Below are 27,708 nucleotides of genomic sequence, written 5' to 3' on the forward strand. Positions count from 1 at the left end.
GGTAATTGACGAAACTTACAATTTTAGGGGATAATTGCCTATTTACTCTATTTTAAAACAACAATTATTTTGAAGCAAATAAAAAATATTAAAGAAACAATTATTTTAAGACGGAGAAAATAACATTTATTTAACTCGCGGCCGAATAAGTGGATAAAAAAGAATAAAAAAAATATATAATTAAAGAGGACCGAGATGAGGAATGTGTATCCAAACAAACAAGAGCTTTACTAAAAGTCATTTGTCTTCCTTCCTTCTCATTTTTCAAACAACTCATCTCATCTCATATCCTTCGCCGCTGTTTGTTTTCGCTTCTTTTTGTAAGTTTCCTTTTATTTTCTTTTTAATTAATTAATATTTTTCTCTGTATCCAAACACTGAATTAGGGTTCAATCGTTTTCCCTTTTATTCATCAATGTCGAAATTGTTTACGGAAATTGAAATTGATGGTTTTCTGAATAACCCCTTTTCTCGTATTCCTCGTTTGGCTGCTAAAAATCTGAACTTTTTATTAACTAAGTTATGAAAATACTTTCGATTTTAATCCCATGAAGTGAAATTGATTTTTAAGGGAAAGAAGAAATTGGGGTTGATGTAATGTTGCAATTGGAGGAGTATATCACAAATTATTTATGTTTAGAAATTTATAACTGCAATTAGGGTTAAGATCATTGTGATAGTGTGTTTTCAGTATTGAGGTGCTAATCTATTTGGGGCAAGCATTGTTATAATTTGACTTAGTGCTTGTTTGGATTAACTTAATTGAGCTTATCTACGCACCTGTGAGGCAATTTCAGAGAGTCTATGGAAACAACTTATGATGACATGTCAATAAGTTATTTTCAGCTTATTTTCGATAAGTTATCCAAGGTAGCTTATGAAAATAGCTTATAATTTATATGAAAACAGTTTGACTATATTTTATCTTTGTTATAGAAATTGCTTGTACCTGTATGATAAATGTGTATTGTATAAGTGCTTAATTAAGCTGTTTATGCAAAACAGACCCTTAACCTTGAAACTTGTAGTTTGGTTCTGCAAATTGGGGTTGGCTCAATATGTAAAACTGAACAAGGTTGACAGAAAAATACTTCGTGTGATTCCTGCTATAATTGATTCTTGAGGTTTATTGTATGCTCTGACTGTGAAGAAGAACTAACTCTTCTTCCTGGCTCCTCCTAAACTTTTGAATGAAAAAAAAAAAAATCCAATTTTAGAGATCGAGTCTATCCTTATTGGCAAGGCTGACATTTTTCTTACTACTGCATTTATCTATGTATTTTACAAAAGCAATTTAATGTTACATATGCATATTATAACTTCTCCCTTTTAGTTAAATTAAAAGGCTAATTAGATAAATGAAATGAGGTGTAGCATGAAAATTTACCTCTTTCAAGCTTATTTGTATAATATCTGCAATGTGTGTGAGATTCAGATAATGTACATTGTATATTCTTTGTTGAGTTGAATTTTTTGTATGGTCAGGTTGGCTGAAAGGATGCTTAACTTGATGTGGATGTGAGAACAACTTTGCTTTTTAGTTTGTTTGACATTTGTACTAGCAATGGATCAAGTCATGCAAGGTAAATTTTGTTGTACAAGTGGTCATGCATTGTAGTATTCCTAACATATCTTGTAGTGTTTCATTCAGAAGTTTTTTCGATATGTGTGTGTGTTTCTCTGGCTTTAAGTGGCCATAGATTAGCGAAAGATCTTCGTGCTTTTTAGATAGTGATTAATTTGAGTTACAGGTAATGAAATGGGGGATGATTCATTGATTAATTTGGACAACTCGAGGGCTAATTGGACTCCGTCTCAAGACCAATATTTTCTTGAGCTTTTGCTGTCTCATGTTCACAAAGGCAACAAAACTGGCAAAGTATTTACCAGATTAGCTTGGGCAGACATGACTGAACAATTTAACAGCAAATTTGGGTTCAAGTATGATGTAGATGTGTTGAAGAATCGTTACAAACGATTCAAGAAGCAATACTATGAAATAAAAGCTATGGCTAGTCAAAATGGATTTCAATGGGACGGGAGACTAAACATGATCACAGCTAATGATAAAACATGGGAGGAGTATATTAAGGTACACACTGTTGTCAAATATTTCAAAATCACTGATTAACCTTTACATTACAATTATCATGTTTTTGTGTGTGCAGACCCACCCCGATGCTCAAGTGTTTAGAAAAAAACTTTTTCCATGTTATAATGATCTATGCATAATCTATGGCCACACAGTTGCTGATGGGAGATACAGCCTTTCATGTTTTGATGAAGGTTTTGAATATGAAGGTAAAAACAAATGAATTGTTGATAAAATATTATTGTATAGCAAAGTTCCTTTTAGTCAATATTCACCAAATTCGTACATATACTGTAGGCGTGTTTCATAATGTTTGAACGGTTTTAACTTTATTCAGAAAATGCTTCAAAAGAACTGGATGACCATACTAGCACCAGTAAATTAGTGGATGATCAGACTCCTGCTACTCCTAGTCAAAGTAAAATCGATTGGTCTCCAATGATGGACAGAGTTTTTGTTGAACTGATGTTGGACCAGGTGCGTAAAGGGAACAAGGCTGGTCGTACTTTCACGAGGCAAGCCTGGGGGGACATGGCAGAGTCATTTAACAGTAGATTTGGATGCCACTACGGTAAGGTTGTGTTGAAAAACCGTTTCAATGTCCTAAGTAGGCATTATTCCTCTATAAATGAACTTCTTGGAAAAGAAGGTTTCAGTTGGGATAAGGCACAACACAAGGTTGTGGCTAATGACCATGTTTGGCAAAAATGCATCAGGGTATAAACTGTTCTCTATTGTTTTCATTTCTTTTTGTTAGTTTAGCGTGTATTTTTTTTACTTCAGTCCCCTACTTATAATTGCAGGTAAATCATAAGTTCCGGCTGTACAGAATTAAAAGCATGCCTTTTTATTCTGGCATGTGCATTGTATGTCGTGATGAAGCTCCTGCAGATTGCAAGTCAAATCATGAAAGGAAATCTTATGGCAGCAAGAACTTTGCCCCCGACCCTAATGCATCATTGCATATAGGTGGTGAAAATAATTTTATCGGAGATACTCAGCCCCTCCCTTATGCATCATTGTATACAGGTGATGGAAGTAATTTTACCAAAGAACCTCTCCCTGATACAGCATTCCATGTAGGTGGTGAAAATAGTTTTACTAGGGATACTATTTCTCAGCCTCTACCTTACGCAGCATTGCATATAGATGATGAAAATAGATTGACTAGAGGTACTCAGCCACTGCCTAATGCAATTTTGAATCTAGGCGGCGAAAATAATTTTACCGGAGATGCCATTAATGCAGCATGGCATGTAGGTGGTGAAAATAGTGTTATCAGAGATACCATTACTCAGCCTCTCCCTAATGCAACATTGGATATCGGTGGTGAAAATAATTTTACCAGAGATGCTATTACTGAGCCTCTCCATAATGCAACATTGCATATAGGTGGTGAAAATAATTTTACCTTTATAGGTGGTGAAAATAATTTTATTGGAGGAGCTCAGCCTCCCGCTAATGCAGATAACGAAGGCGGTGGAAAAAACTCTACCAGAGATGAAGGCATTGAAATGATTTTTACCAGAAAAACTCAGCCTCAGAAAAACTCTAACAGAGATGAAGGCGGTGAAAGGATCTTTACCAGAAAAACTCAGCCTCAAAATGCAGATAAAGAACCGTTGCTGCTTCTAAGTGCTGGAAAAAATGTTTCTAGTCAGAAAAAAAGACATCAAACAAAAACGCCGGCAACATTGAAAGAGCCTAAGAAGGCAAGAAACTACAATGAAGGCATGTCAGTTGCGTTGAAGCATATGGCAGTTGCAGTTACATCACTAACGAATAAAACAAGAAAAGAAGATAATTTTTCTGTTGGTAATGTTATGAAGGTGCTTCAGGCTATTCCGGACTTGGATGACGATCTGATATTAGATGCATGTGATTTTTTGGAAGATGAGAAAAGAGCAAGGTTGTTTCTGGCATTGGATGCTAATTTGAGAAAGAAATGGTTATTGAGAAAGCTTCGTTCATAATGATTTCTCAATTGTTTCCTCTTGTTTTATCTGTAGTTGCTAGTCAAGTTAATCATTTTCTGTTGAACTGTGTTCTGTGAGAGACTTGTTTTGGGTTTATCTTTGTCTATGCTGATATGAGTAGAAAGACTAGACATTTCAATTGACAAACGATGTACAATTCTCTTTGATTGGATTACTAATATTGGTCTTATCATATAAACGCAGTCAAAATATTTTTGATAAAACTAGCTTTATTTGGTATCTCAATTTTTTTATATTGATTCCTAATGTTATTTGGATTAGTTTGAGTCTAAATGCCACTACCACACATGCTTTATTTCACAAAAGAAACTGGTACATTTGGTCCAGATTTGTCAGCAGGTTGCAAAAGAAATTTCGTTTTACTTTTTACATAGTATTTTCATTTAGAATGAAAAAACTAAGGAAAATTACTCTGGTCGTTCCTTATCTAACTTTAGATAATGATTTTGTCATTTATATTTTTTTCATGTCATTTTTGCCCTTTCGATCAATTTACATATAAATTTTTAAGATTTAAATCTATGGTTTTATATCAATATGAGTTCTTAGTGTTAAAATATATGGTTCTTCACTCATGTTTTTATATGAATTTTTTATTTGATGCTTGAAAATTTATATGTAAACAATCAAAAGGTCGAAAATGTTGTGAAAATAAGATAAATGACGAAATTGTTATTTGAACAACAGTGTAGTACTTAAACAATTCCAATCATCAAACACCACATTTTTTTAAATACATGTTAAGCAGATCACATGAAAATATTATTTCACCTTCTTTCCTTTAGAGACCAAACATTTTTTTTTGGTCGTTGGGGTTTGAACTCCGGATCTTGCGTATTTTATGCATTGTTCATACCAACTGAGTTAAGCTTACGAGGACAGAGACCAAACATTTTAATAGATCATTATTATTTTCTGAACAACCTTTTAATTGATTATTAATTAATGGTTTAATTAATCATTAGATCTTTGAACTATTTGAATTTTTTTTAAATAGGCTTTTAAACTAAAAAAAGTGTGATCAGGTCCCTAATCCATTTTGATTTTTCGGTTAATACTTTTCGTTAAATGATCATTATCAACTGGTTATAAAAATCCATTTGTTCTTCCATTTTTGATATTTTTATTTAATGTATAGTATGATTCTTTTATCATCTTTAGACATTAATTTTTTTTGTTGTTGAAGGATTTAGACATGTGTTTGGTTTGCAAAACAGTAAGTACTGGACATACATAACAGTACAAAACAGAACAACACAACACAAGGCAGAACATCTCAGGACAAATTTTTATGGTATTGAATAATTTTTTGTTTTATACGATTTTTGGGGGACGAAATGCTACTTTGGATTTTTAGACAACTTGTACGTGGGACAAAAAGTTGTGCTGTGGTTTAGTGAAGGACAAAAATATGAGTTTTTGTCTTGTCCCTTGCATCGAGTTTGTCATGTACTTGAAACAGTTTTACAAATCAAACACTAGACAACTGAAGTTGTTTTGTCCTGACCTTCATTTTTTAGCAAATCAAACGCACACTAAAATTTTTATTATTTAAACTTTTTCATAGGGATTTGTTTATGTGGTTCAACCAGAAATCTAATAGTTCAACAATGACTCATTGGCTCGATAGTTGGCCTAAGTTTAATAAGATTTGATTTGTTGGTTTGCGAGTTCGAACCTCAAATTTTTATTTTGCAACACTTGGTTGGTGTTTGTGAGTTTTGCGATTGAAAAGTAACATTGATGCCATAAAATCAAAGATGACCTTCAACTTGAACTAGAATAAACAAACAGAAGATGATTTAGTTACACATATTGATATGCCATCAAATTAAAGATGACCTTCAACCTCAACTTTGGAGGGCTATTCATTGACATGATTGAGATGAGATCTATTGTTTGTATGATTGTGTTGTTGACATCAAAGCAAAGGAAAGACACTTTTGTGGCAAATGAAAAGTTGCTTCTCCAAATCTACATCTTAGTTTGCATTCTATCTTCTAGTTTATATTGTGACCTCATATGAAATGGACCGGACGGGACTTTATGTAAATTGACAAATTAATTAGTGAATTATAATTTACTTACTGGATTTGAATTGAGGTGGCATTTAGCATGGGAATGGAAAGTTGTTTCCCACCATGGGAAAGATTTTTTTTAACGATCAGATTAAAGAGGAACACAATTTTTATGATAGTCCTTCGGTATCAAATCTAACACCCATCCTCTACAAACCCATCTCCCTCCTTGCTCCACCGCCTCTTTCTGGCGCGGCACCGGTGCTGCATCACTGTGACATTTATATGAGAACTTACATGAATTTTAATATTCTGAAAAATTATATTTTTAATTAAAATAGAAAACTCAATTAGATTAAAATAGGATTCTTAGAATTCATCATATTCTGGGTTTGACATTCAAACATAACCCAAAAACTTGAGAAAATGGATATATGTTGTTTCAAACTTCCAACCAGTACTGAAATTTGAAAGAATGAGATTTTCCATTTGTCTACTCATGATGTTCAGCCAACAATGTAAGATCTAATGAGATTTGACACATTAACCCATTTCTCTAAAACCCAAATGCCACGAGAAAAAGTTGAAGCTTCCGTACAAAAAAAAGGTTGAAGGATATTGAATTTAAGAAGTATTGCTAAACTGCCAATCGAATCTCCATTGATGAAGGTTAATACAGAGTTTTATTCAAAAAATTTGACTCTTGAATCAGTGTGAGCTTGCGTGGACCAGATCTAGATCTGAAGCGGCTTATGTGATTGGAGTAGTTATATTGCTGGGTTCTTGTGCAATAGACCAATTGAACACAAGAAAGCACAAGAGGGTTTGACATTTTTGTGTCTTGATAAGAGAAGGTTTGACGGAGGAGGAGACGAGATTGAGCTCCATCAATTTGCTTTTTTTTTATCAATTATTACTACCAATATTAAATAGAGTTCATAAGAGAGCAAAGAAAAATTATTCCTGCTGTTGGCGTTTTTTTCAATCATAAGAGTCAAAACATATTAACTTTATTTGAAGGGAAAACAGTGTGGTGGTGGTGGGTGAGGTGAGACTTGAGAGCATCATGAGTGGGGAGTGAAGTAGAGAGAATGCTCTTGGATGATATGGTGTGGACAGACTATCATAAAAATTGTGTTCCTCTTTAATCTGATCGTTAAAAAAAACTTTCCCATGGTGGGAAACAATTCTCCATTCCCATGCTAAACCCCACCTTGAATTGAATGTATGTCTATGAATAACGGACATACATAGTTTTGATACATGTTACCTTGATGATAAACCATATAAAAATAATAATATAGACATTGGATTCTAATTAATTAAGGATTAGAAATCATAAGCCTAAATGAAGTTTATATTTGTAGTCGTAAGAAAATTCTTACATGATTTTTGAATATCTAAAAAAACTTCCGTGGTTGAGAAAATGATGTTAGTTGGTTTTTAAAAATTGATTTGAGCCAAAGCTATGTCATCATAAAGTAACTAAAGCTATGACAGATGCAGTTGTGATCATAAATAAACAAATAGGACAAAGCAAAGCCACTTTTGTGCCAAATTAAAAGATGATTCTATTTCTAGCTTACATTGTCAGCTCATATGAAATGGAACCTTATGTAAAAATGGCATGGTGATTCAGAAACTGTTTTGTGGTTAATTTATTTTTAGTAATAATCCAATGTGTTTTTTAGTGTATGCAGTGTCAGAATGTTGGATCATCAAGCATGCATGCCTTGTAAATTTTGATCAGACGCACCAAGCTTAAATAAATATAGCAGAACTTTTCACTGTGTCATAAATATTAAATACCAGGTTCATCCAACACCAAACTACTAACACCAGAACAAGTGTTTGTACTTATTGTGACTCGTGAGAGAGAAAAAATTAGATAGAAAATGTCATTTCTCTACAAATGACCTGTGTTGATTAGCGTGTATGAATATAAGTAATAAAAGTATTGGTTTGGTTTTCTCTACAAAATTATCTTTCTATTTGCCTTTGGAATATTATAAAGGTCATGCTAACATTTGTCTTTAAATATTTATTAAAAAAAAGTATAATTTCAAAATTTTGAAAAATAAATTAACACAATTTTTTATACATAATTTCTATCTTTAGTGTCTTAATATGACACATGTTAACATTTTTCATATTATAATCCATAATTTTATCTTCAAATATGATTATGACCAAACAAGAGCGCATCAAATACTTATATTAAAAGTGATTAAAAACAATGACATATAGTGTTCGTGGGTTGAATAATAGGTTAAAATATGTATTTGGCCACCGCAAATATAGCGAATTTGAATTTTGGTCGTTGTAAATTTTTCTTTTTCAATTATACTCTTGCAAAAAGAAAAAAAATGTTTATAAAATAACAAAAATCTGAAAATATCTTTTGTTAAATTTAATTCTATTTTTTGAACATTAAGGCTCTATTTTTGGAAATTTTGAAAATTTGTGGTATTTTTTACTTCATTTTTCTCTATTTTTGTTTCTTGAGAGACTTAAATTTGACGAGTGACCCTTAGCTCTCTTGTACCCACTCCGACTTAGAATGTTGTTAATTCCAGAAACAACCACAAACTTCCGATCAAACCTACATGAGTATATTTCAACTCTGCCACCTAACTCCATCGAGGGTAAACAATATCAAAACAATTTTGAAGGTCTAATTTGGTTTATATTGTGTTTTGTCACGAAAGAAATGCGATGTGCATGAAAGCTCAAAATTGGTTTTAGCAAACGATATTGTAAACATAAAGGGTCGGCGTGAACATGACTTTGGTTGCCAATAAATGTCTCAGAGTGTATGCACAAATACACTTACTACTATTACACTAAAATGACTATAAAAAGGAGTTAAAACCCTTATATAATTTCTTGTTATCACACTACCTTCATGGACGTCAATAAGTTTTGACTGATTGTTAAGTAACACTAAGTTTTGATGAATTCTAACACTCACACAATCTTCATGGACCTCAATGAACTTGAGAAAGATTCAACTAACTCGCATTCAACTAGTTTCGTACTCGTTTAACCTTCAATCGACTAAGGAGATCACTCATCTGATTCTCGTCTTTCGATTTTGGCTAACATGTTATTCATTTTTAGGTGTAAATACATTACATATTTTTGTTTTTAGATTTGAAAAAGGGTCTCAATTTTAAGATATTTGGCAAGAACGTTATGGTAAAATCGACAACCAACTTCGTATAGATAATGTTAAAATTAGTGATAATGATAAAATATTTTTTCAAAATAAGTGATAATGATAGTTGTATATTTTTTTTAGGCAAAAGGAAAATTATACTAAATAAAAGACATATATGTTGGGGTATTAGACCTAGGTACAACCTAAAAGGGAATACATCGTGACAAATCAGACCTAGTGGATCATCCTAATCTATCCTAACAAAATATTACTCATCGCTGACGAAACCTAGTGATCCCGCGTACATGAGTGAAACCAAGTTACAAAAAATAAGAAAAGTGAACATATACAAAGAATAATTATGGTTTAAATTTGGCAATGTATCGCCAGCACGTTATCAAAATCCAAATGCAACTCCCTGACATAAAAGCTCTTTTGATTGTTAACATTCTAAAACAGTTACAAGGATTGACATGAATAAAAATCCGGTACCAAAGTGAAGGAAGAGATGACATCTTGAAACATGCAGATCTCAACAGATTTGAAAAATTAGAGAATCGAATTAAGAGGTTAAACCATTAAATACCACTAGCTTCAATCAAACACGTAAGAACTCATATCGATTGATGAGTCCAATATATTAGTAACCAAACAAAAATTGAAATGCCCAAATCTCCATCATGTCACCCTAGCAAAAGAATGAAAATATATTTTGATCAATCTCAAAGGAGAAAGGGGGAGACGGATAATAAACTAATTTCGATGAGAAACCTAACAAAAGTTAGTTTTCTTTCTACATTTTTTAATATTAATTTTTATTTTTGAACATTTTGGTTCACAAAAAAAGATATTAAAATTGATTTTGATTTTGGTTCACCAAACATTTTAGTTTTGACCAAAAATTTATGACCTAAAAGATATTAAAATTAATTTTTATTTTGGTTCCCCAAACATTTTAGTTTTGACCTAAAATTGATTTTGATGTAAGTTAAAATTTTCAAAAAAGATTATCATTTCGTTTGTTTACAACAAAAGATTTAAAATTAATTTTTATCACCGCATAACCATACATCTACTAACAATTCAAATCATAAGAGGATAATCAATCAAAGTCAAACACACATAGAGCCAATACAACCGGTTCCAATCTAACCACCATATGGTGAAAAAAGAAGACAAATTATCCAACTAGACATACAATTATGAAAAGATTCCTGCCTCCCTAGACCCAATAGTCAAAACACAATTCCTTCAAAACACATATACCAATCAATGAAATGACACAAAAAATCAATAAAATTCATATCCCAATAAAGTGTACGGTAATTAAATTTAGGCTACTTTTCTCACTTTCCAATTGATTCCATATTAGTGAAAGTTGGCTATCTTTTTTCTACTCATCATACATTTGGCTCCAAGTATACACCATTATAGATAATGAAAATGATTCCCTAAAAAAAAGATAATCAAAATGATAAATTAATATATATGTGTGTGTGTGTGTGACTGTTACACAAAAAAGACACACGGCCAATCCGTTTAACCTAATAATATTCACACTTCTTCACACAATTTTTAACATTGAGACTTGAGAGGCAAACACACCTATCACTTCTTTAAGCCTTATCCCAATACACTCACTAACATTAGTTTACCATGTCATTCCAACATATTCCAGATTTTCATAGGATAATCTTGCAAGATAAGAAACTTGTAAGCATGTTAGAAAGAATTATTTTGCATATTTACATTATGTTTCATTTATAATGTATTATTTATGTATCATTGTTTTAAAATTGTTAATGTATAATTTTTGAATTTCTTTGTTGCAGAGGGTTCCTAAGATTTATGTGGAGAAATATTGGAAGGGAATATCAAACCCTATATTCCTTAAATTCCCAAATGGTGTTCAACAAGAAATATTTTGGGTGGAGAGTAATGGTGATATTTGGTTTCAAAAAAATTGGGAAAGTTTTGCCAAGTTTCTGAAATATGGATATCTCTTAACTTTCAAATTCTTAGGTGGATCATATTTTAAAGTTAAGATATTTGGTGCCAATACTTTAGAAATAAATTATTCCAATATCAAATCCGTTGATGATGGTGCTGAAGCCACAAAAAGAGGTCAAGAAAGTGATGATCAAGCCACAAAAGAAGTTCATGAAAGTGATGAAGTGAGTGATAAGGGTTCAGATGAGGTTGAAATTCCAAAGCAAGTTCAAAGAACTAGAAATGGCAAAAGAAAAGTGAGTATGGATTTTGCCACTACCCAACAAAAATTCTCAGGTGAGTTTTCTCTCTTTATTTTGGTAGAAATTACTAATTTACTAGATTTAGGCTTATCTGTTGCTATATTTTTTGAAAATAAATCACTTGTTTTTATAGAAATATTTACTTTTACTTTTTAAGAGTTATTCAAGGGTTTGTTGCAATTTTTTTGTCTGAAAGGTTGAAAATCTAAGAAGAAAAAAAGTGTCTTGAGAAGCAGTTTTAGTTAGATACTTTTCCTATAAAAATATGTTTTTTTTAAGGAAAAATATGTGATTTTTATTATGATAAACAAAATAATTTTGGTTTTCTTAAAATCTTTTAAAAATAATCTCTAAAATCAAATGTATAAAAATAATCTTTAAATTTTTCAGGTAGTAACAAAGTAGCCATGGTGAAGAAGGCTAGAAAATACCCAACATCTGAAGCTTTAATCGAGAGAGCCAATAATGAAAAACCTTATTTTAAATTTTCTTGAGGGTATTCTTCTAACTTATTTAAAGTTTTTAGATTTTATTATTGTAAAGGGTTCTAAAATAGTTGTAATTTTTAAATAGTTCTTTGAACTATTATATATATATTTTTGAATTTGGTCTTCAAACTTATGAATGATTTTTATGGTTCTTGGACTAAGTTTTTAATTGTATATCCTTAATCTTAAATTTGAAATACCCGTGAATTTGAAATAATAATAATATTTATTTATGTTTTTTTTAAGGAAATAATATTTATTTATGTTTTTGAACTTTTTGATAGTTAGTGATGGACGTAACTCATTCAGTATTCAGTTTCTTCATTTAGTTTAGAACCTAACTATAAATCTATTCAAATATATCTATATTTTTTGGGTGTTAAAAAAAAATATTAGATACTATCATTGTGTTTATGCATGTACAGAAGATCGTGATGTGATGGAGCATAAAACATTCAAGGTTATGGTGAAGAATAGAGTCCCGGTAGGATTAATTACATCAAATATGGTTACATATATAGATATCGATAGAGATGTTCGAAATACATAAAAAATAAATAAATTTTTTATTTGTATTTGCAGGGTGTACCAAAGGAGTTTATGAAAAGGGGATGTCATGAAAATATTGTGGAGTTGAAAATGGGGAGAAAGTCATGGTTCGTAAAAGTCAAGTATTATGAGAGTATTTGTGGCTGCAGATTCAGTAAAGGTTGGGGAAAATTTATGAAAGAATGCAAAGTTGAGATTGGAGATACTTGTCTCTTTAAGTTAATAGATGAGAGAAAGTTTGTGTTTGATGTTTCAATTGAAGGAAAAAAACCATTAGCTGTTTGTTCTAATAAGGTACTAATAATTAACTAGATGTTTAGTTGAACATTTAAGCATTGTATTATGTTATTGTAAACATTTGTATTTCAGTTGAATCTAAGTTGTATCAGTGTCTGCCTTTAAATTTTTGCCCTATGATTGTTTGTAATGTTTTTTGGTTGTTATGCCAAGTCACTAATATATGTTGCGCATGCAAATTAAAGAATGTTTTTTTTTGCTTTAAATCAATTTCTAACTGGACTGAGTAGGTTATAATACTACTATTGTGATGTATTCGACTTAAAAATATTCAATTTTCGCACATATACTTTTTTCTTAATGATAGAACCTCAATAACTATGATCCTGTATGTTCCTTCAAAAAAAAAAAAAACTATGATCCTGTATGTAGCATATAGTTCATGATATATCCCTTGTTGATTTCTCCTTTTTCTCTCTTACGAGTGGTTAATGATACTGGTTACTATTTCCTTTCTTCTGTTCAATCCATAGTTGCCAAAGGCTGAGTATATGGCAAGAGAAACACTTGTGTGGACCAGGACCAAGAATTTTGGTTTGGTCACACACAAAGAGAGAAGAGAGAAGAGAGAGAAGAGAGAAGAGAGAGAAAATGGAGAAGAGAGAAGAGAAGAGAGAGAAGACAAATTCTTGTGTGTGTGACCAAACCAAAATTTTTGGTTCTGGTCCACACAAGATTTTCTCATATGGCAACAGTTGAAGCTGCCAAAGAAGCCTTATGGCTTACGGGTTTGGTGAGAGTTTTGGGTGGAGATGTGTTGTCCAAGTCTCTTAGAGTCCTGGACGTTTAGCTCTTTACTGCACCCGACGTTCCCTGAACTCTCCAACAAGTGGTATTAGAGCCTTGGCTCGATAGGGTAGCAGGAGAGAGATCCTAGTGTGACTCTTTAATGCTAGTTCCTTGTAAAATTAGAGCCTAATCTCATGCCTTATTAACAGGGCCGTCCCTATGAAATAGGAGGCTCGGCTCTCTATTTAAAATAGGCCCCCAATAAAATAAAAACGCAATTTTTTTTTGTGTAGCTAAGCTTTATTAAATAATCAGAATCAGAAGGGATACTAAACATGAAACGAAATAAAAAAAATTAAGCGAAAGAGAGGTAGAATTTACTAATGACGTCGTTTGGATTTGTCACTTATCCGTTGTGGGAAAGGGAAAAACGAGTGATTCATGTGAAAAAGAAATGATTGTTGTGATTCTTTCAATGAAATAGGTTTTCTAATTGACTGCTTAAGTGATTATATAAATTGGGGATGGTTTGATAGGACTAGATTTATGTCCAGATAGGAGAACTAAAGTCTAGAAAAAACTCAAACGTGTAAAGAAGTAACACATATTTTTTATTTAAGTGGGGATGAGTATTAGAGTTAATTTTTTTTGAAGCCCATAACTTTTGGAGGTCCGGCTTGATTGAGCACCATACACTCCCTCAAGGCCGGGCCTGCTTATTAATATTCATTGATCACAAAACATGATTGAACTTTTTGTTTCATATCTTTCAGCTATGGAGAATTGTTCAATTGCCGGATGATGTAGTGTACGGTCAATCATGTAGTTATTATATTTTTGTTATGTAGTTTCAAACTAATTTGTAGTATTAGAATAACTTTGTTACCCATAACATGTTTATTTTAATATATTATGACTTTTTGGGACATGTTCTTGTAGTCGCAACTTTGCTACTCCATCCGTTTCAAAATGAGTGCCGCTTTAGCAAAAAAAAATTTGTTTCAAAATGAATGTCACTTTCAGTTTCCAATGCAATAATAACTTTTTCTTTTCAATTGTACCCTCCAATTAATACTCAGCGCACTACTTCCAAAGTATTACTTTTAAAACTAACCAATAGTTAATAAGGATAATTTGGTAAAATAACCATTCTCTTTCTTTTAATCATTGCATTTCTTAATACGTGTGTAAACATTTAAAACGACACTCATTTTGAAACGGAAGGAGTATTTTGTAATTTTAGACTAATTTATAGTGTTTGTTTTGTTAATGCACTATGACTTTTTGTGGTTAATTTGATGTTTTCTTATTTCTTATTATTCGGCGCAAAATAGGGTACTTGGTGTAGGACCAGATGCAATAAAAATATGTAGTTTTGCGTCTCACTCGCAACACTGTTGAAATAGAATATAATTTCTAATGTTGAATATAAGTGGTCCTGGACGTTTAATTCATTGCCGCTCCCAGCACTCTTCGGACTCTCCAACAGTCTCCATGTGAGACCCATTAAAATTAGAAAACAAAATACAAATGAGCGATTATTTAACAATTTGTAATGCATAACCAGTATAAAAATACGAAGATACTCGACCTCTCCCTGTCTATGATAACACATTATCAAGCTATTTGTATTTCTCATTAGCCATTCCAGCATGGTCTGCATAACCAGTATAAAAATACGAAGATACTCGACCTCTCCCTGTCCATGAGAACACATTATCAAGCTATTTGTATTTCTCATTAGCCATTCCAGCATGGTCTGACAGTGTGTTTATAAGTGGGGGTAATCATCACCTCACAAGCATGGTCTGACAGTGTGTTTATAAGTGGGGGTAATCATCACCTCACAAGCCGGTTTGTTGGAGTTGTGATAGGCCCAACAACGATTTCGAAGACAAGTTGAAATTTGGAGCATAACTCATTCTTACAAAACCGACTTGTAAGGTAATGAGTGTCTCCTCTTTATAAACTCTTCTCAAGAGTCCTATTTATCCAATGTGGGACTAAATTTACACCCTCAAAACCAACACGATGAAGGCAAACCAAATGCCGCAATTTAGGCGACTAGGGACAAAGGCGAATTTTCCAACACACCCCCTTACCCTTCAGCCAATGCGTGAACAATGCTGGAAGCCCAACGATAGATATATGATAGGCTCTGATACCATCTTAGAAATCGTGGTTGGACCTAACACAATCCCACAAAACCGACTTATGAGGTGAGAATTGCCCCCACTCATAAACACGTTGTCATACCATCTCATATCCGATGTGGGACACTTAAAAAATATGACTACACGTTACACTTTCTAGAACCACAATAGTGGTTTGTCCAAACAAGTTTTATTTGGGTTCTTTATGTATTGATGTGGAAACAAGTTTTACTTTTGGGTATTTAATTTTAAGTATTGATTTTAAATTTTATTTGGATATGAATACTCATCTTGCCATGGTTGAAAATGAGTTGAGTTGCATCGTTACGAGCAACTTGATTCAATTTGAATCAAATGATCAACCAATAGATAAAAAAATTAAAAAAACCAAATGTGTTGCTTCAACCTTAAACTCAAATATCTGATAAAAAAACTTTAAACTCAAATATCAATCAATTCAATCGAATAAATAAAAGACTATATTGTTTACACTTTCAATGATCATTTTTCTTAAATCACAAAATATGTCATTAAGAACAGTGTCATAACTACTCCCTCCGGTCACCATTATAAGCAAAAGTTGACTTTTTAGGTTTATTCAATAGTGACCGGAGGGAGTATATATATATATATATATATATTGGTCATGTTAACTTGTGCCCTTAGGGCACAAGTTAAGGAGTTTAAAATGGAAATTAAAAATAAATTTTGTATTGAAAGTATAACTTTTGCAACTTTTAAGACATTGAATGCACAAGTTCCAAGAAAAACCTTCTATATTTGGTTTCTTAACTTATGCCCCAAGGGCACAAGTTAACATTTCCCTTTCTAGATTATGATTATTTATGAAAAAAAATTTGGTGGAAAAGTTAGGATCATCCTTAATTTGATGGTGTTTTCTCTTAAAAACTTGCTCAAGTGGAGGCTTTTTAAAGTTAAATACTTTTTGGCCGACAATATTGGTGATTGAAGCCAAATTTTAGGGGACACTATAAATCGAAACTATACAGACGCTAGAAATCCCTAAACTTTTGTAAGTACTTTTAAAATGAATCATTACGATTAAAAAAATAAAAAATAATTAAAATCATAACTTTTTTCCAATTGGTTAATCACATTCATTAGTCCCGTAACAATTCCTCAATTTTAACAAACCCTAATACTAGTCAGCTCGCATCCCTTATAACCAAAACACGCCTCCACTTCCTCAAGTCTGTCACTAATGGTGGAAAATATGGCTGCCACGACACAGCCAATTCACGTCGAGGAAACCCTAACTCTCTCCGATTCACTTCCGTTTGATCTCATGACTGAAATTCTATGTAGACTCCCTGCCAAGTTCATCGTGCAATTTCGATGTGTCTGCAAGTCATGGAATTCTCTGATCTCAAAAGATCTCAAATTCGCCAAAAAATACCTTCGCATGTCAACAACCAAACGCGAACACCTTGTCACATGCACATGGATCCGATCTAAAGATAAGTCTAGTATGATGTCTTATCCACTCAATTCTCTTGAACTTCATTCTATTTTCACCTCTGAGCCCACACTCCTTGAGTATGATTCTCCCATTCCTCCAGACTCTTATGGTACCCTTGTTGCTTCTTGCGACGGTCTCCTTTGTATCGCTGTTAACAACAATCTTGCTGTTCTTTACAACCCTTCCATTAGAAAATTAAAGAAGTTACCCTCTTTAGATATTCCACCAGATAAATATGGTTACACAACATATGCATTTGGCTACGATCCTTTCATTGATAACTACAAGGCTATTTCTGTTTTTCGCCATTGCAGTGAATCTGATGGCAGATGGGTTTTCGAAACTCATGTGAACGTATATACTTTGGGAACTCCTTCATGGAGAAGGATTGAGGATTTCCCCTCTATGATCCCTGATTGTGAATCCGGAATAATTGTCAGCGGCACTGTAAATTGGTTTGCAATTTCTAATGTGTCTGGTAATTTGTCGCGTGCCATTGTTTCTCTTGATTTGGAGAAAGAGTGTTACCAAGAGATTTCAGAGCCTAACTATGATGGAATGCCGGTTTATTTTACCTTGGGTATGATTAGGGATTGTTTGTGCATATATTCTCATTCTAACTCTTCTAATGATGTTTGGCTTATGAAGGAATATGGAAATAAAGAGTCTTGGATTAAATTGATCCATCTTCCTTACTTTGGTGATTATGATTACTATGTTTACGGTCCGAAGATATTATACATGTCTGAGGACGACAACCACGTGTTGCTCATTCACAACGATCCTAAAAAATTGAAGTGGGTCGTTTATGATTCAGAAAATGATACTATAATGAGTTTGAAGACTCAGAACGACTTGTGTCGGGTAGAATCAGAAGTCTACGTTGAAAGTTTGATATCACTTTGATCTTGATTATAATATTAATATGTAGATGATGTGTTATGTCACTTGTATGAGATTCAGTTTAAAATTTATGTTCAATTTTGCTTTATGTTTTTTCATTTGATTTTTTACTTGTTTTGAGTGTTGGACACTTCATGGATCGCATTGTTAATTAATAGTGAACGAAATTTGTAGCTTGAGAGATTGTTTTGTTATTTTAATTTCTTTGTCAGTTAGAATTATTGGTTCTCAATCGTGCATTGTTGTCTTCGTGGAAATGTAGCGGGGCAGAGGTTTGGAAGGGATGAGCGCAGAGTAGAGTGTATGCTGCTTCTGGTTTACAGGGCGATGGAAGCATCAGTACCTTGTGCTTACACGAATAATGTTATGTAAATAAAATATTTCTCTTGCCTTCTGGTTTATGTAGAACTTAGTTCATTGATTTTTTAGGACTTATTTATTTATTTAGTTCTGATTTTTCTTTCTTTCTCTTAATTCTACGTCTGAATTAATATTACTAGTTATTATTGTTTTAATATCAGTAAGCTGCAGCTTATTTTAAAATAATGAATCTACAAGACTTCTTATTTTAATATTACTAGTTTTTTTTTTTTTTTTTTTAAATAATATTACTAGTTGTGTGCCCTGTAAAATAAATCATTATACAAACCTTCATCTTTTTATCTGGATATGACTTAAATTCCTCACCTTGGAAAGCTGAATATGTCTTATTTATTGCTCCTATTTACTTCCTATGGTTGGATAGTGACGTTGATTATTGGAATGCGTATTTTAGATGTTTCCTATTTGGATTAGAAAACAAAATACAAATGAGTGACTATTAAACAATTTGAAGAAGTTATGTTCATAAAGCTTTGTGGTTTGATTAAGACTATATTAATTGCACATGTGAAGCCAAGCAGTTGTACTTATCTAGAAAGAATTCATAAAAGGAAAATTCTATGGTGAAGTCATGAAAATGACTTTTCTGGTGAAGTTAACACTATAACATCAAAATTGTAGTGAGTAACACCCCACTGTTTATACAGTGGCATCAAAAGTTCAGTCCCCATAGTATCCTCAATTCATCAGATTAACAAGACTACATTTGATCTAATTATATCCTACCTTGTTTTAAGTGTAACACCCCACAAAGTGTAACACTTAAGACTATCACATAATATCATCAACTCTGCTAGCATGTTAAAGATGCCAACGAAAAAAGAGTACATGTAAGTCCAAGATGTTGCAAGTATTACTAGATGAATTACTATTGATCATTAATTAACAATTTAAAAATGAATCAAACATTAAGATCAAAATTAACTTTTCCAAAAAAGTCAGTTTCCTGACTGCACCATAGAAGCTCCCTTCATAAAAAATGTAAAAAGGGAACATAATATTTGTTAGAAAAGGATGAATAACCAACCAGTATCATGAAAACAAGAACAAAAATATACTACCCTAAAATGTAAAAAGTGAACATTATGCATTAGGAAGAAAACCTTTATGAGTACACTATGTAATCAATGGCGAAAATTATGCATAAGTTTTTAGAGGATACTTGTTTGCAATGCATAATGGCAGGAATCGGCTTATTAAAACAAAAATGTTGGATCAACAAGATTCTGCTGAATCTACAGTTACCATCATGTAGTCTGCTGTCAGTTAGGAACACAACTATGCATATTTAAGGGTGCCATCTCGGATTTAGGATATTTGTGCAGAATTTATCTTTTCATGTCATAATCATGTATCAAAACCTTTAGCAATGTGTATTTCTTAACAAACACTCCAAAAGTAACTGCAGGGTTTTGTTCTATCTGTTTTGAATGTAATCTTGTAATTTTTGTGTAGCACTCCTTGTGCTTACAAGAAAACAAGAAGTTAAGTGCAGTTGGTTATGTATATCATTATTGATATTGGCCGTTTATCACTTATGTACCACTTCAAAAGCTTTAATAAATTCCACATAGTTCATTCTAGTCCTGTTGTAAGTTAATTATTTGAGTATCATTTTCAGCTCAGGTGCTAGATAAAGAGATGAAGGGTCTCCTGTCTGCAGACAAAGAACTATGTTCATAAAACTATGTTGAATGAGTAGATGTGTCAAAATCTGTTGCTTCTTCCACAATCTTCTCAACAATTAGTTGGTAAGAAGGCATAAAAAATTTAAAATGTAAATAAAATACTACACTAAAAGTAGAGCTAGCATTATGACGAAAAAAACTTTAATGTAATGAAAGTCAACAAGTGGGTTTATCAATATGTTATTAATAGGGTGTAAGTAGGTGGCTAAGTGATTGCAACGCCGAAAATCAGTTATGCTCTCCCAACTTATGTTCTGCAGACAGTTATGCTCCCAAAATTTGTTTGTGAAGAAATAGGTAAAAAATTGTAGAGGTTTCACTTTTGGCATACAACTTTTTGTATGAATCAGCAAGCTCATTGTAGGAAACATCATCATCACATGAATCTTCATCAGATTCGCACCTACCATTAAAAGCTGCGACATGTTTAGCTATTTCATCATCAAGCACTCCTTCTGAATCATCATCTGAGCAGACATCCCCTTGTACTGTTTCTTGAGGAACATATGACATTCTGATTTGATGTGACCAAAAACTTCACATTCATGACATTTAATTCCTTTCCCTTGGTTTTGCTTCTCATCAGTTCTCCCTTTACGTTGAAACCCACTGTTCTTACTGATGTCCAACTGCATGTTCTTGACATTTGGTCTTGACTTCCTGTCCATCCTTTTCAAAACCTTATTGAATTGCCTTCCAAGAAGCACAATTGTACTTTCTTCTCAGTTCTATAATTTATAGCCAATTCAAAAGTTTGTAGAGACTCACTAAGTTCATCCACCTTCATGTTGCTAATATATTGGGCTTTCTCAATAGCTGTGACTTTCATGTCAAACTTCTTGGATAGAGATCTGAGAATTTTTATAACCATCTTCTCTTCAAATATCCTTTCTCCCAAAACACTTGATGTATTAACAATATCAAGAATGCTCATGTGAAAGTCATGAATGAATTCATCATCTTTCATTCTGAGATATTCTCAAATTTAGAAGTGAGAAGCTGAAGTCTTGACATTCGCACTTTTATAAAAAAATTGGGAATATTTTTCTTGATGGAGATTATTTTTGAAATTGTTTTATGAAAAAAAAAATCGTGGAAAAGTTAGGATCATCTTTAGTTTGATTGGTGTTTTCTCTTGGTTTTTTTTAGGGACGATGGTGTTTTCTCTTGAAAACTTACTTAAGTGGAGCCATTTTAAAGTTAAATATTTTTTGGCCTCCAATTTTGTTGATTGATGCCAAATTTTAGGGGAAACTATAAATCGAAACTATACCCACGCTAGAAATCCCTAACGGCATGTTTGATGCGCAGGATAAGAAGACAGGATATGATAACACTATCATATCCTACTTAAATCCGTTGTTTGGTGCATCAGTAGGAAAGGATAAAATAAACCTATTACTTATCCTATCCTATCCACTCTTTGTTATTTAAATCCTTAGTTTTTGGTGGGTTAGCAACCTGATAGCGTAAATATATCACACGCGTATTTTCTATTCATCAAAGAATCTCCTTCGACTCCCACTCTCTCCTATTTTTACCTTCTACGTTTTCAGGTTTTTTCTTGCTGTGCGTTTTCAATTTCTTCCTCTTCCTGTTCCCAAATCCCAATCGATTTCAATTCGTTTGTATTTCTTGTGCTTCTTAATTTTTGTTTCCAATTGATTCAATTAATCTCAATCGATTCAATTAGTTTTATTCCTCTTCTTGATTTCAATTGATTCCAATCAATTAATTCCAATTGATTCGTCTTCTTCCTCTTCAATTATTTTCTTGCTTATTTTCTATAAAGCCCATTCTATGATTTACTTGAATGTTACAGATAAATATTTGTATTGGTTAAAAATTAATTTTTTATTTTTAAAAAATATATGTATTTGTTTCACAAGAATGATTGTCATTTAAATATAATATATTGTATTTTTTTTACAAATATATATTGTATTTCTTATATAGGGCGATAAAATAATGTTATCTCTTTCTTATATATGCGCAACAAACATATGATAGAATAAAATAATGTTATCTCTTTCTTATCATATGTATACCAAACGTAAGATATGATAATGTTTATCATGTTATTATCTTATCCTATCATTATCCAACTTCTAATCCTATCATGTCTCTATCCTATCCTCCGCACCAAACGGCCCCTAAACTTCTGTAAGTACTTTTAAAATGAATCATTACGATTAAAAAAATAATTAAAATCATAACTTTTTTCCAATTGGTTAATCACATTCATTAGTCCCGAAACAATTCCTCAATTTTAACAAACCCTAAGGGCTCATTTGATGGTATAGAGGCAGCATATGATATAAAGCTGGATAGAGATAGGATGTGATAAGCACGTGATAAGCATTAATCTTATCATGTGTTTGATGCGCACATGATAACAAATATGATATCATTATAATTAAATGAAAAAATTGCTCTCATAATTAATTAAATATTGTAAAAATGGTATGTTATTAATTATAATAGAAAATACATGCTATCATTATTTTAAAAATGACAACATTTTCAAAATGGCATAATATCAAGATAATAAATAAGGAATGATCTTCTAATCTCATCAAGATAATTTCTAACCCAGCCTATACTCTGAATATAAATTACAAAGGAAAGTCAGGATAAGATAGGGAAATGGTTTATTTTATCCTATCCTTTTGGTGCATCAAACATGAGATTTAAGTAGGATATGATTAATGTATCATATCCTGCTTCCCTATCCTGACCATCAAACAGAACCTAATAGTCGTCAGCCCGCATCCCTTATAACCAAAACACACCTCCACTTCCTCAAGTCAGTCACTAATGGTGGAAAATATGGCTGCCACGACGTAGCCAATTCATGTCGAGGAAACCCTAAGACTCTCTGATTCACTTCCGTTTGATCTCATGACTGAAATTCTATGTAGACTCCCTGCAAAGTTCCTCGTGCAATTCCGATGCGTCTGCAAATCATGGAATTCTTTGATAACCTAAGTCATATGAAACCCTAGGTCAGTTTAGTTCTGATGCCGGTACTACGCTTGTTGTTGTTAGTGATATTGTGTCTTCCCCCACCAAAACTGTTGATGATCCTGCGATTGGCCCTCTCAAGGAAACCCAGTCCCATCCACATGTTGCGCCGAATGTCACGACATCCTTGGCTCAACCTAGTCACCCTGATGAAACCATCCTTGAAACATTGGGTAAATCTGATAATGAGTTTGACCCATCTGAGTCCAGTGATAGATCTGATGATGAGTCTGTTATAAATGAGAAGGATGATTTTGTTGAAGATGATGAGAAGGAAAGTTCTGGTGATGAAGATGTTTCTGAGAAGGAGGAATCAGTTGAAAAGGTTGTGTCAGCTGAAGGTTCTGATGATGAAATCATTGATGAAAGCATTGTTGCTGATAGTGAGGAAGGAAAGGATGAAGAACCTGCAGTTGAAAATAAGACTGGATATGGATGGCAATGATTACCCATAGGATACTATAGTACCCTTCCCCATACCAGCATTTGTAAAATATGCCCGTACCCGAGCCCGTACCCTCGTGGGTAACAACTTTAATGCCCTTCCCCATACCCTATGGGCAACCTAAGTGCCCATACCCGTACCCATTACCCGCACTTTAATTATAAAAAGACAATAAAAAAACATCACAATTGAAATAAAACTATGATTCGATTTTTTTAAACATTCCAATTACATATAAAAAAGTGCATGCTAAATTAAACATCAAATTGATCTAAATCATAAATTTGTAGCTCGTGAGCTTATGAAGGTAAGGATGAAAAGATTACCGCATTAGTTTTTAGGTTTAAGTTTATGCTTAAACTAGACCTCTACCCGGGCAACGCCCGGGCAATATTTGTAGAGTTATTTCTAATAGTAGATATACTTTAAATACAGAGTTTTTTTTAATATATTGATACGAATGTCTATGATATTAATTGTGAATTGAATTTAAAAAGTGTGATGAACGGATACGTTTTCTTTTTAGTATTATTGTTGGTAACTATAATTTTTTGAGAGGATTGTTGGTAATTTATATAAGTGAATTATATGATATAAGATGGAGAAAGAAAAGAATAACCATAGATTAATAGATTTTATAGGATTGTGGTTATGTTTTTGTGACAAAAGGACTATATGCTAAAATAAAATATCAAAATATATGATTCTTCTGCTGTCTGTGTAATTTACCACAGTTTAGGGTTTTTTGTTATTGAGAGAAACACGGTTTAGGGTTTGCCAGTTTGCATGGAAATTAGGGTATTTTGTTTGTAAACGTATTAAATAAGTGTATCACAACTTGTCAAAAAAAAAGTCTACAGAAACAATAGATATATACAAACGATGAAACAACATGGTAAGAATGAAAAGCTCATCCGTGAGGAGAAATATTAGAGATTGATGCATTTTAGAGGGAATTTATTATATTAAAATGGTGCGCTGCACTTTAGATGGAATTTGTTAAGTTAAATTGTTGCTAACCTAATGCAACATTTTAGAAGGAAATTATTAAGTTAAGTTGCTGCAGACATAAAAAAATTAATAAATAAGGATATATAAATAAATTAAATAATTATACGCCAAAAATAAATAAAATATTTATTATATTATATAAATATGTATATGCGGGTTGCGGGATTGGGTAGTATAGTGTCCTTACCCACACCCATATCCATCTAAATTTGCGGGTAATTATCCGGACCCAAGCCCATATCCATAAAACGAGGTTTTACCCTACCCATTGTGGGTATTTTTTGCAAGTGTCCATTGAGCCTGGGTCTAATTGCCATCTCTACCGGAGTGGTTGTATTTTCGTGTGAGTCACAAACGAATATGACAACGCGTTACACTTTCTGCAACTAAAATAGTTGTTTGTCGAACCCATATTTATTTGAGTTATTTACTTTTATATGAGTTGATTTTAAGCTTTTTTTTTTTTGAACAAGCAAGTTGATTTTAAGCTTTATTTGGATATGAATACACATCTTGCCAGGGATGGAAATGAGCCGAGTTGTATGATCACAAACAACTTTGTTCAACTAGAATCAAATGAACCAATAGATAAAAAAATTTAAAAAGCCACATGTGTTTCTTCAACTTTAAACTCAAATATCATTCAAGTCAATCGAATAAAAAAGTAAATAATCAAGGACCATATAGTTTACACTTTCGGTGATCGTTTTTCTAAATCACTCAAATATTTCATTATTATGTAGTAGGTTTTTTTTTTTTTTTTTTTTATAACGTAAGGGCTTCAAGCCCCCATTTTTTTAAAAAAAAAAATTGGAATAAAAATTAGGAATATTTTTTTTGATAATAATAAAAATTAGGAATATTATTCTAGATTAAAACTATTTTAGAAATTGTTTTATGAAAGAAAAAAAAACAGTGGAAAAATTAGGATCATCTTTAATTTTGATGGTGTTTTCTCAGGAAAACTTATTTAACTGGGGGCTCTTTTAACGTTAACAACTTTTTGGACTCCAAATGTTGGTGATTGAGGCCAAATTTTAGGTTACAAAAATTATATCGTACTTTGTGTGGATACAATCTCTCTCTCCTCTACAAAACAATCTATGATTTTCTTTAAAAAAATAATCAATGATTTAAAAAAAAAATTAAATCATAATTTGTTTTTTCCAGTTGGATTATTAATCATATTAGTTCCGTAACAAACCCTAATACTCGTGAGCCCGCGTCCCTTATAACAGTCACTGATGGAGTAAAATATCGCTGCCACGGCACAGCCAATTCACGCAGAGCAGCCGATGACTCATATTCCGTTTGATCTCGTGACTGAAATTCTATGTAGGCTCCCTGCCAAGTTCCTTGTGCGATTCCGATGCGTCTGCAAGTCATGGGATTCTCTGATCTCAAAAGATCCGGAATTCGCAAAAAATTATCTTCGTGTGTCGACAACCAAACGCAAACACCTCGTCACATACACATGGATACATCCTAAAGATGAGATTAGTATATTCCCATGGAGATCAAAACATGAGTTTAGTATGATGTCTTATCCACTCGATTCTCTTGAACTTCATTCTATTTTCACCTCTGAACCAACACTCCTTGAGTATTATCCTCCCATTCCTCCAGACTCTAATACAACCCTTGTTGCTTCTTGCGACGGTCTCCTTTGTATCAAAATTAACAACCATCTTGCGGTTCTTTATAACCCTTCCATTAGAAAATTAAAGAAGTTACCCTCTTTAGATATTCCACCACATAGATATTGTTGCACTACATATGCATTTGGCTACGATCCTTTCATTCAATGCTACAAGGTTGTTTCTGTTTTTCGCCATGTCGGTGAATCTGATGGCAGACGGGTTTTCAAATTTCATGTGAACGTATATACTTTGGGAACTCCTTCATGGAGAAGGATTGAGGATTTCCCTTCTATGATCCTTAATGGTGAATCTGGAATAGTCGTCAGCGGCACAGTAAATTGGTTTGCATCTTCTAATGTGTCTGGTAATTCATCGCGTGCCATTGTTTCTCTTGATTTGGGGAAAGAGTGTTACCAAGAGATTTCGGAGCCTAACTATGATAGAATGCCGGTTTCTTTTACCTTGGGTATGATAAGGGATTGTTTGTGCATATGTTCTCATTCTAACTGTTCTAATGATGTTTGGCTTATGAAGGAATACGGAAATAAAGAGTCTTGGATTAAATTGATCCATCTTCCTTACTTTGGTGATTATGGTCACAATGTTTACTGTCCGAAGATAGTATACATCTCTGATGACGACAACCATGTGTTGCTCGTTCACAAGGATCTTAAAAAATGGAAATGGGCCGTTTATGATTCCAAAAATGATACTATAATGAGTTTGAAGACTCCGAACGACTTGTATCAGGTACAGTCAAAAGTCTACGTTGAAAGTTTGATATCACCTTGATCTTGATTATAATATTAGTATGTAGATGATGTGTTATGTCACTTGTATGAGATTCAGTCAAACATTTAAGTTCAATTTTGCTTTATGTTTTTTCATTTGATTTTTTGTTTGTTTTTAGTGTCGGTCACTTCATGGATCGCATTGTTAATTAATAGTGAATGAAATTTGTAGCTTGAGAGATTGTTTTGTTATTTTAATTTGTTTGTCAGTTAGAATTATTGGTTCTCGATCAATCATGCATTGTTGTCTTCGTGGAAATGTAGTGGTGCAAGGTCAAGGTTTGGAAGGGAAGAGCGCAGAGTAGAGGGTATGCTACTTCTGGTTTATAGGGCAATGGAAGCATTAGTACCTTGTGCTTACATAAAATATTTCTCTTGCCTTCTGGTTTATGTAGAACTTAGTTCATTGATTTTTTAGGACTTATTTATTTGTTTAGTTCTGATTTTTCATTCTTTCTCTTAATTCTACGTCTGAATTAATATTACTAGTTATTGTTTTAATATCAGTAAGCTGCAGCTTATTTTAAAATAATGAATCTACAAGACTTCTTATTTTAATATTACTAGTTGTATGCCCTGTAACATAAATCATTATACAAACCTTCATCTT

At 32.6% G+C, this 27,708-nt stretch overlaps 4 protein-coding genes across 5 annotated transcripts; all 4 read left to right on the forward strand.

Moving 5' to 3' along the window:
- The first annotated feature begins 259 nt into the window (after positions 1-259).
- LOC146955518 (uncharacterized) lies at positions 260-4,292 on the forward strand. 2 transcript variants are annotated; one of them, XM_085721861.1, is made up of 6 exons: positions 260-870; positions 1,486-1,583; positions 1,752-2,092; positions 2,169-2,301; positions 2,430-2,809; positions 2,896-4,292. In XM_085721861.1, the coding sequence occupies exons 2-6, from the start codon at positions 1,565-1,567 to the stop codon at positions 4,063-4,065; spliced, it is 2,043 nt and encodes a 680-aa protein (XP_085577987.1). In that variant the 5' UTR covers positions 260-870; positions 1,486-1,564; the 3' UTR covers positions 4,066-4,292. The 2 variants fall into 2 exon arrangements, with proteins under 2 accessions (XP_085577987.1, XP_085577983.1); XM_085721857.1 differs by having other exon boundaries at positions 260-320.
- A 6,509-nt stretch (positions 4,293-10,801) lies between these two features.
- On the forward strand, positions 10,802-13,040 carry LOC146955519 (B3 domain-containing transcription factor VRN1-like). Its single transcript, XM_085710981.1, has 4 exons — positions 10,802-10,980; positions 11,100-11,553; positions 12,433-12,491; positions 12,590-13,040. The coding sequence occupies exons 1-4, from the start codon at positions 10,924-10,926 to the stop codon at positions 12,866-12,868; spliced, it is 849 nt and encodes a 282-aa protein (XP_085567107.1). The 5' UTR covers positions 10,802-10,923; the 3' UTR covers positions 12,869-13,040.
- A 3,929-nt stretch (positions 13,041-16,969) lies between these two features.
- Positions 16,970-18,291, forward strand: LOC146955520 (F-box/kelch-repeat protein At3g23880-like). Its single transcript, XM_085748629.1, has one exon. The coding sequence runs from the start codon at positions 16,970-16,972 to the stop codon at positions 18,119-18,121; it is 1,152 nt and encodes a 383-aa protein (XP_085604755.1). The 3' UTR covers positions 18,122-18,291.
- A 7,671-nt stretch (positions 18,292-25,962) lies between these two features.
- On the forward strand, positions 25,963-27,296 carry LOC146955521 (F-box/kelch-repeat protein At3g23880-like). The gene has a single exon (XM_085711037.1). The coding sequence runs from the start codon at positions 25,963-25,965 to the stop codon at positions 27,097-27,099; it is 1,137 nt and encodes a 378-aa protein (XP_085567163.1). The 3' UTR covers positions 27,100-27,296.
- The last annotated feature ends 412 nt before the right edge of the window (positions 27,297-27,708 follow it).

This window comes from Medicago sativa, chromosome 1 (genome assembly GCF_051527215.1).
Source record: "Medicago sativa cultivar Bolivia chromosome 1, Bolivia_mono, whole genome shotgun sequence".
Classification (NCBI taxonomy): domain Eukaryota; kingdom Viridiplantae; phylum Streptophyta; class Magnoliopsida; order Fabales; family Fabaceae; genus Medicago; species Medicago sativa.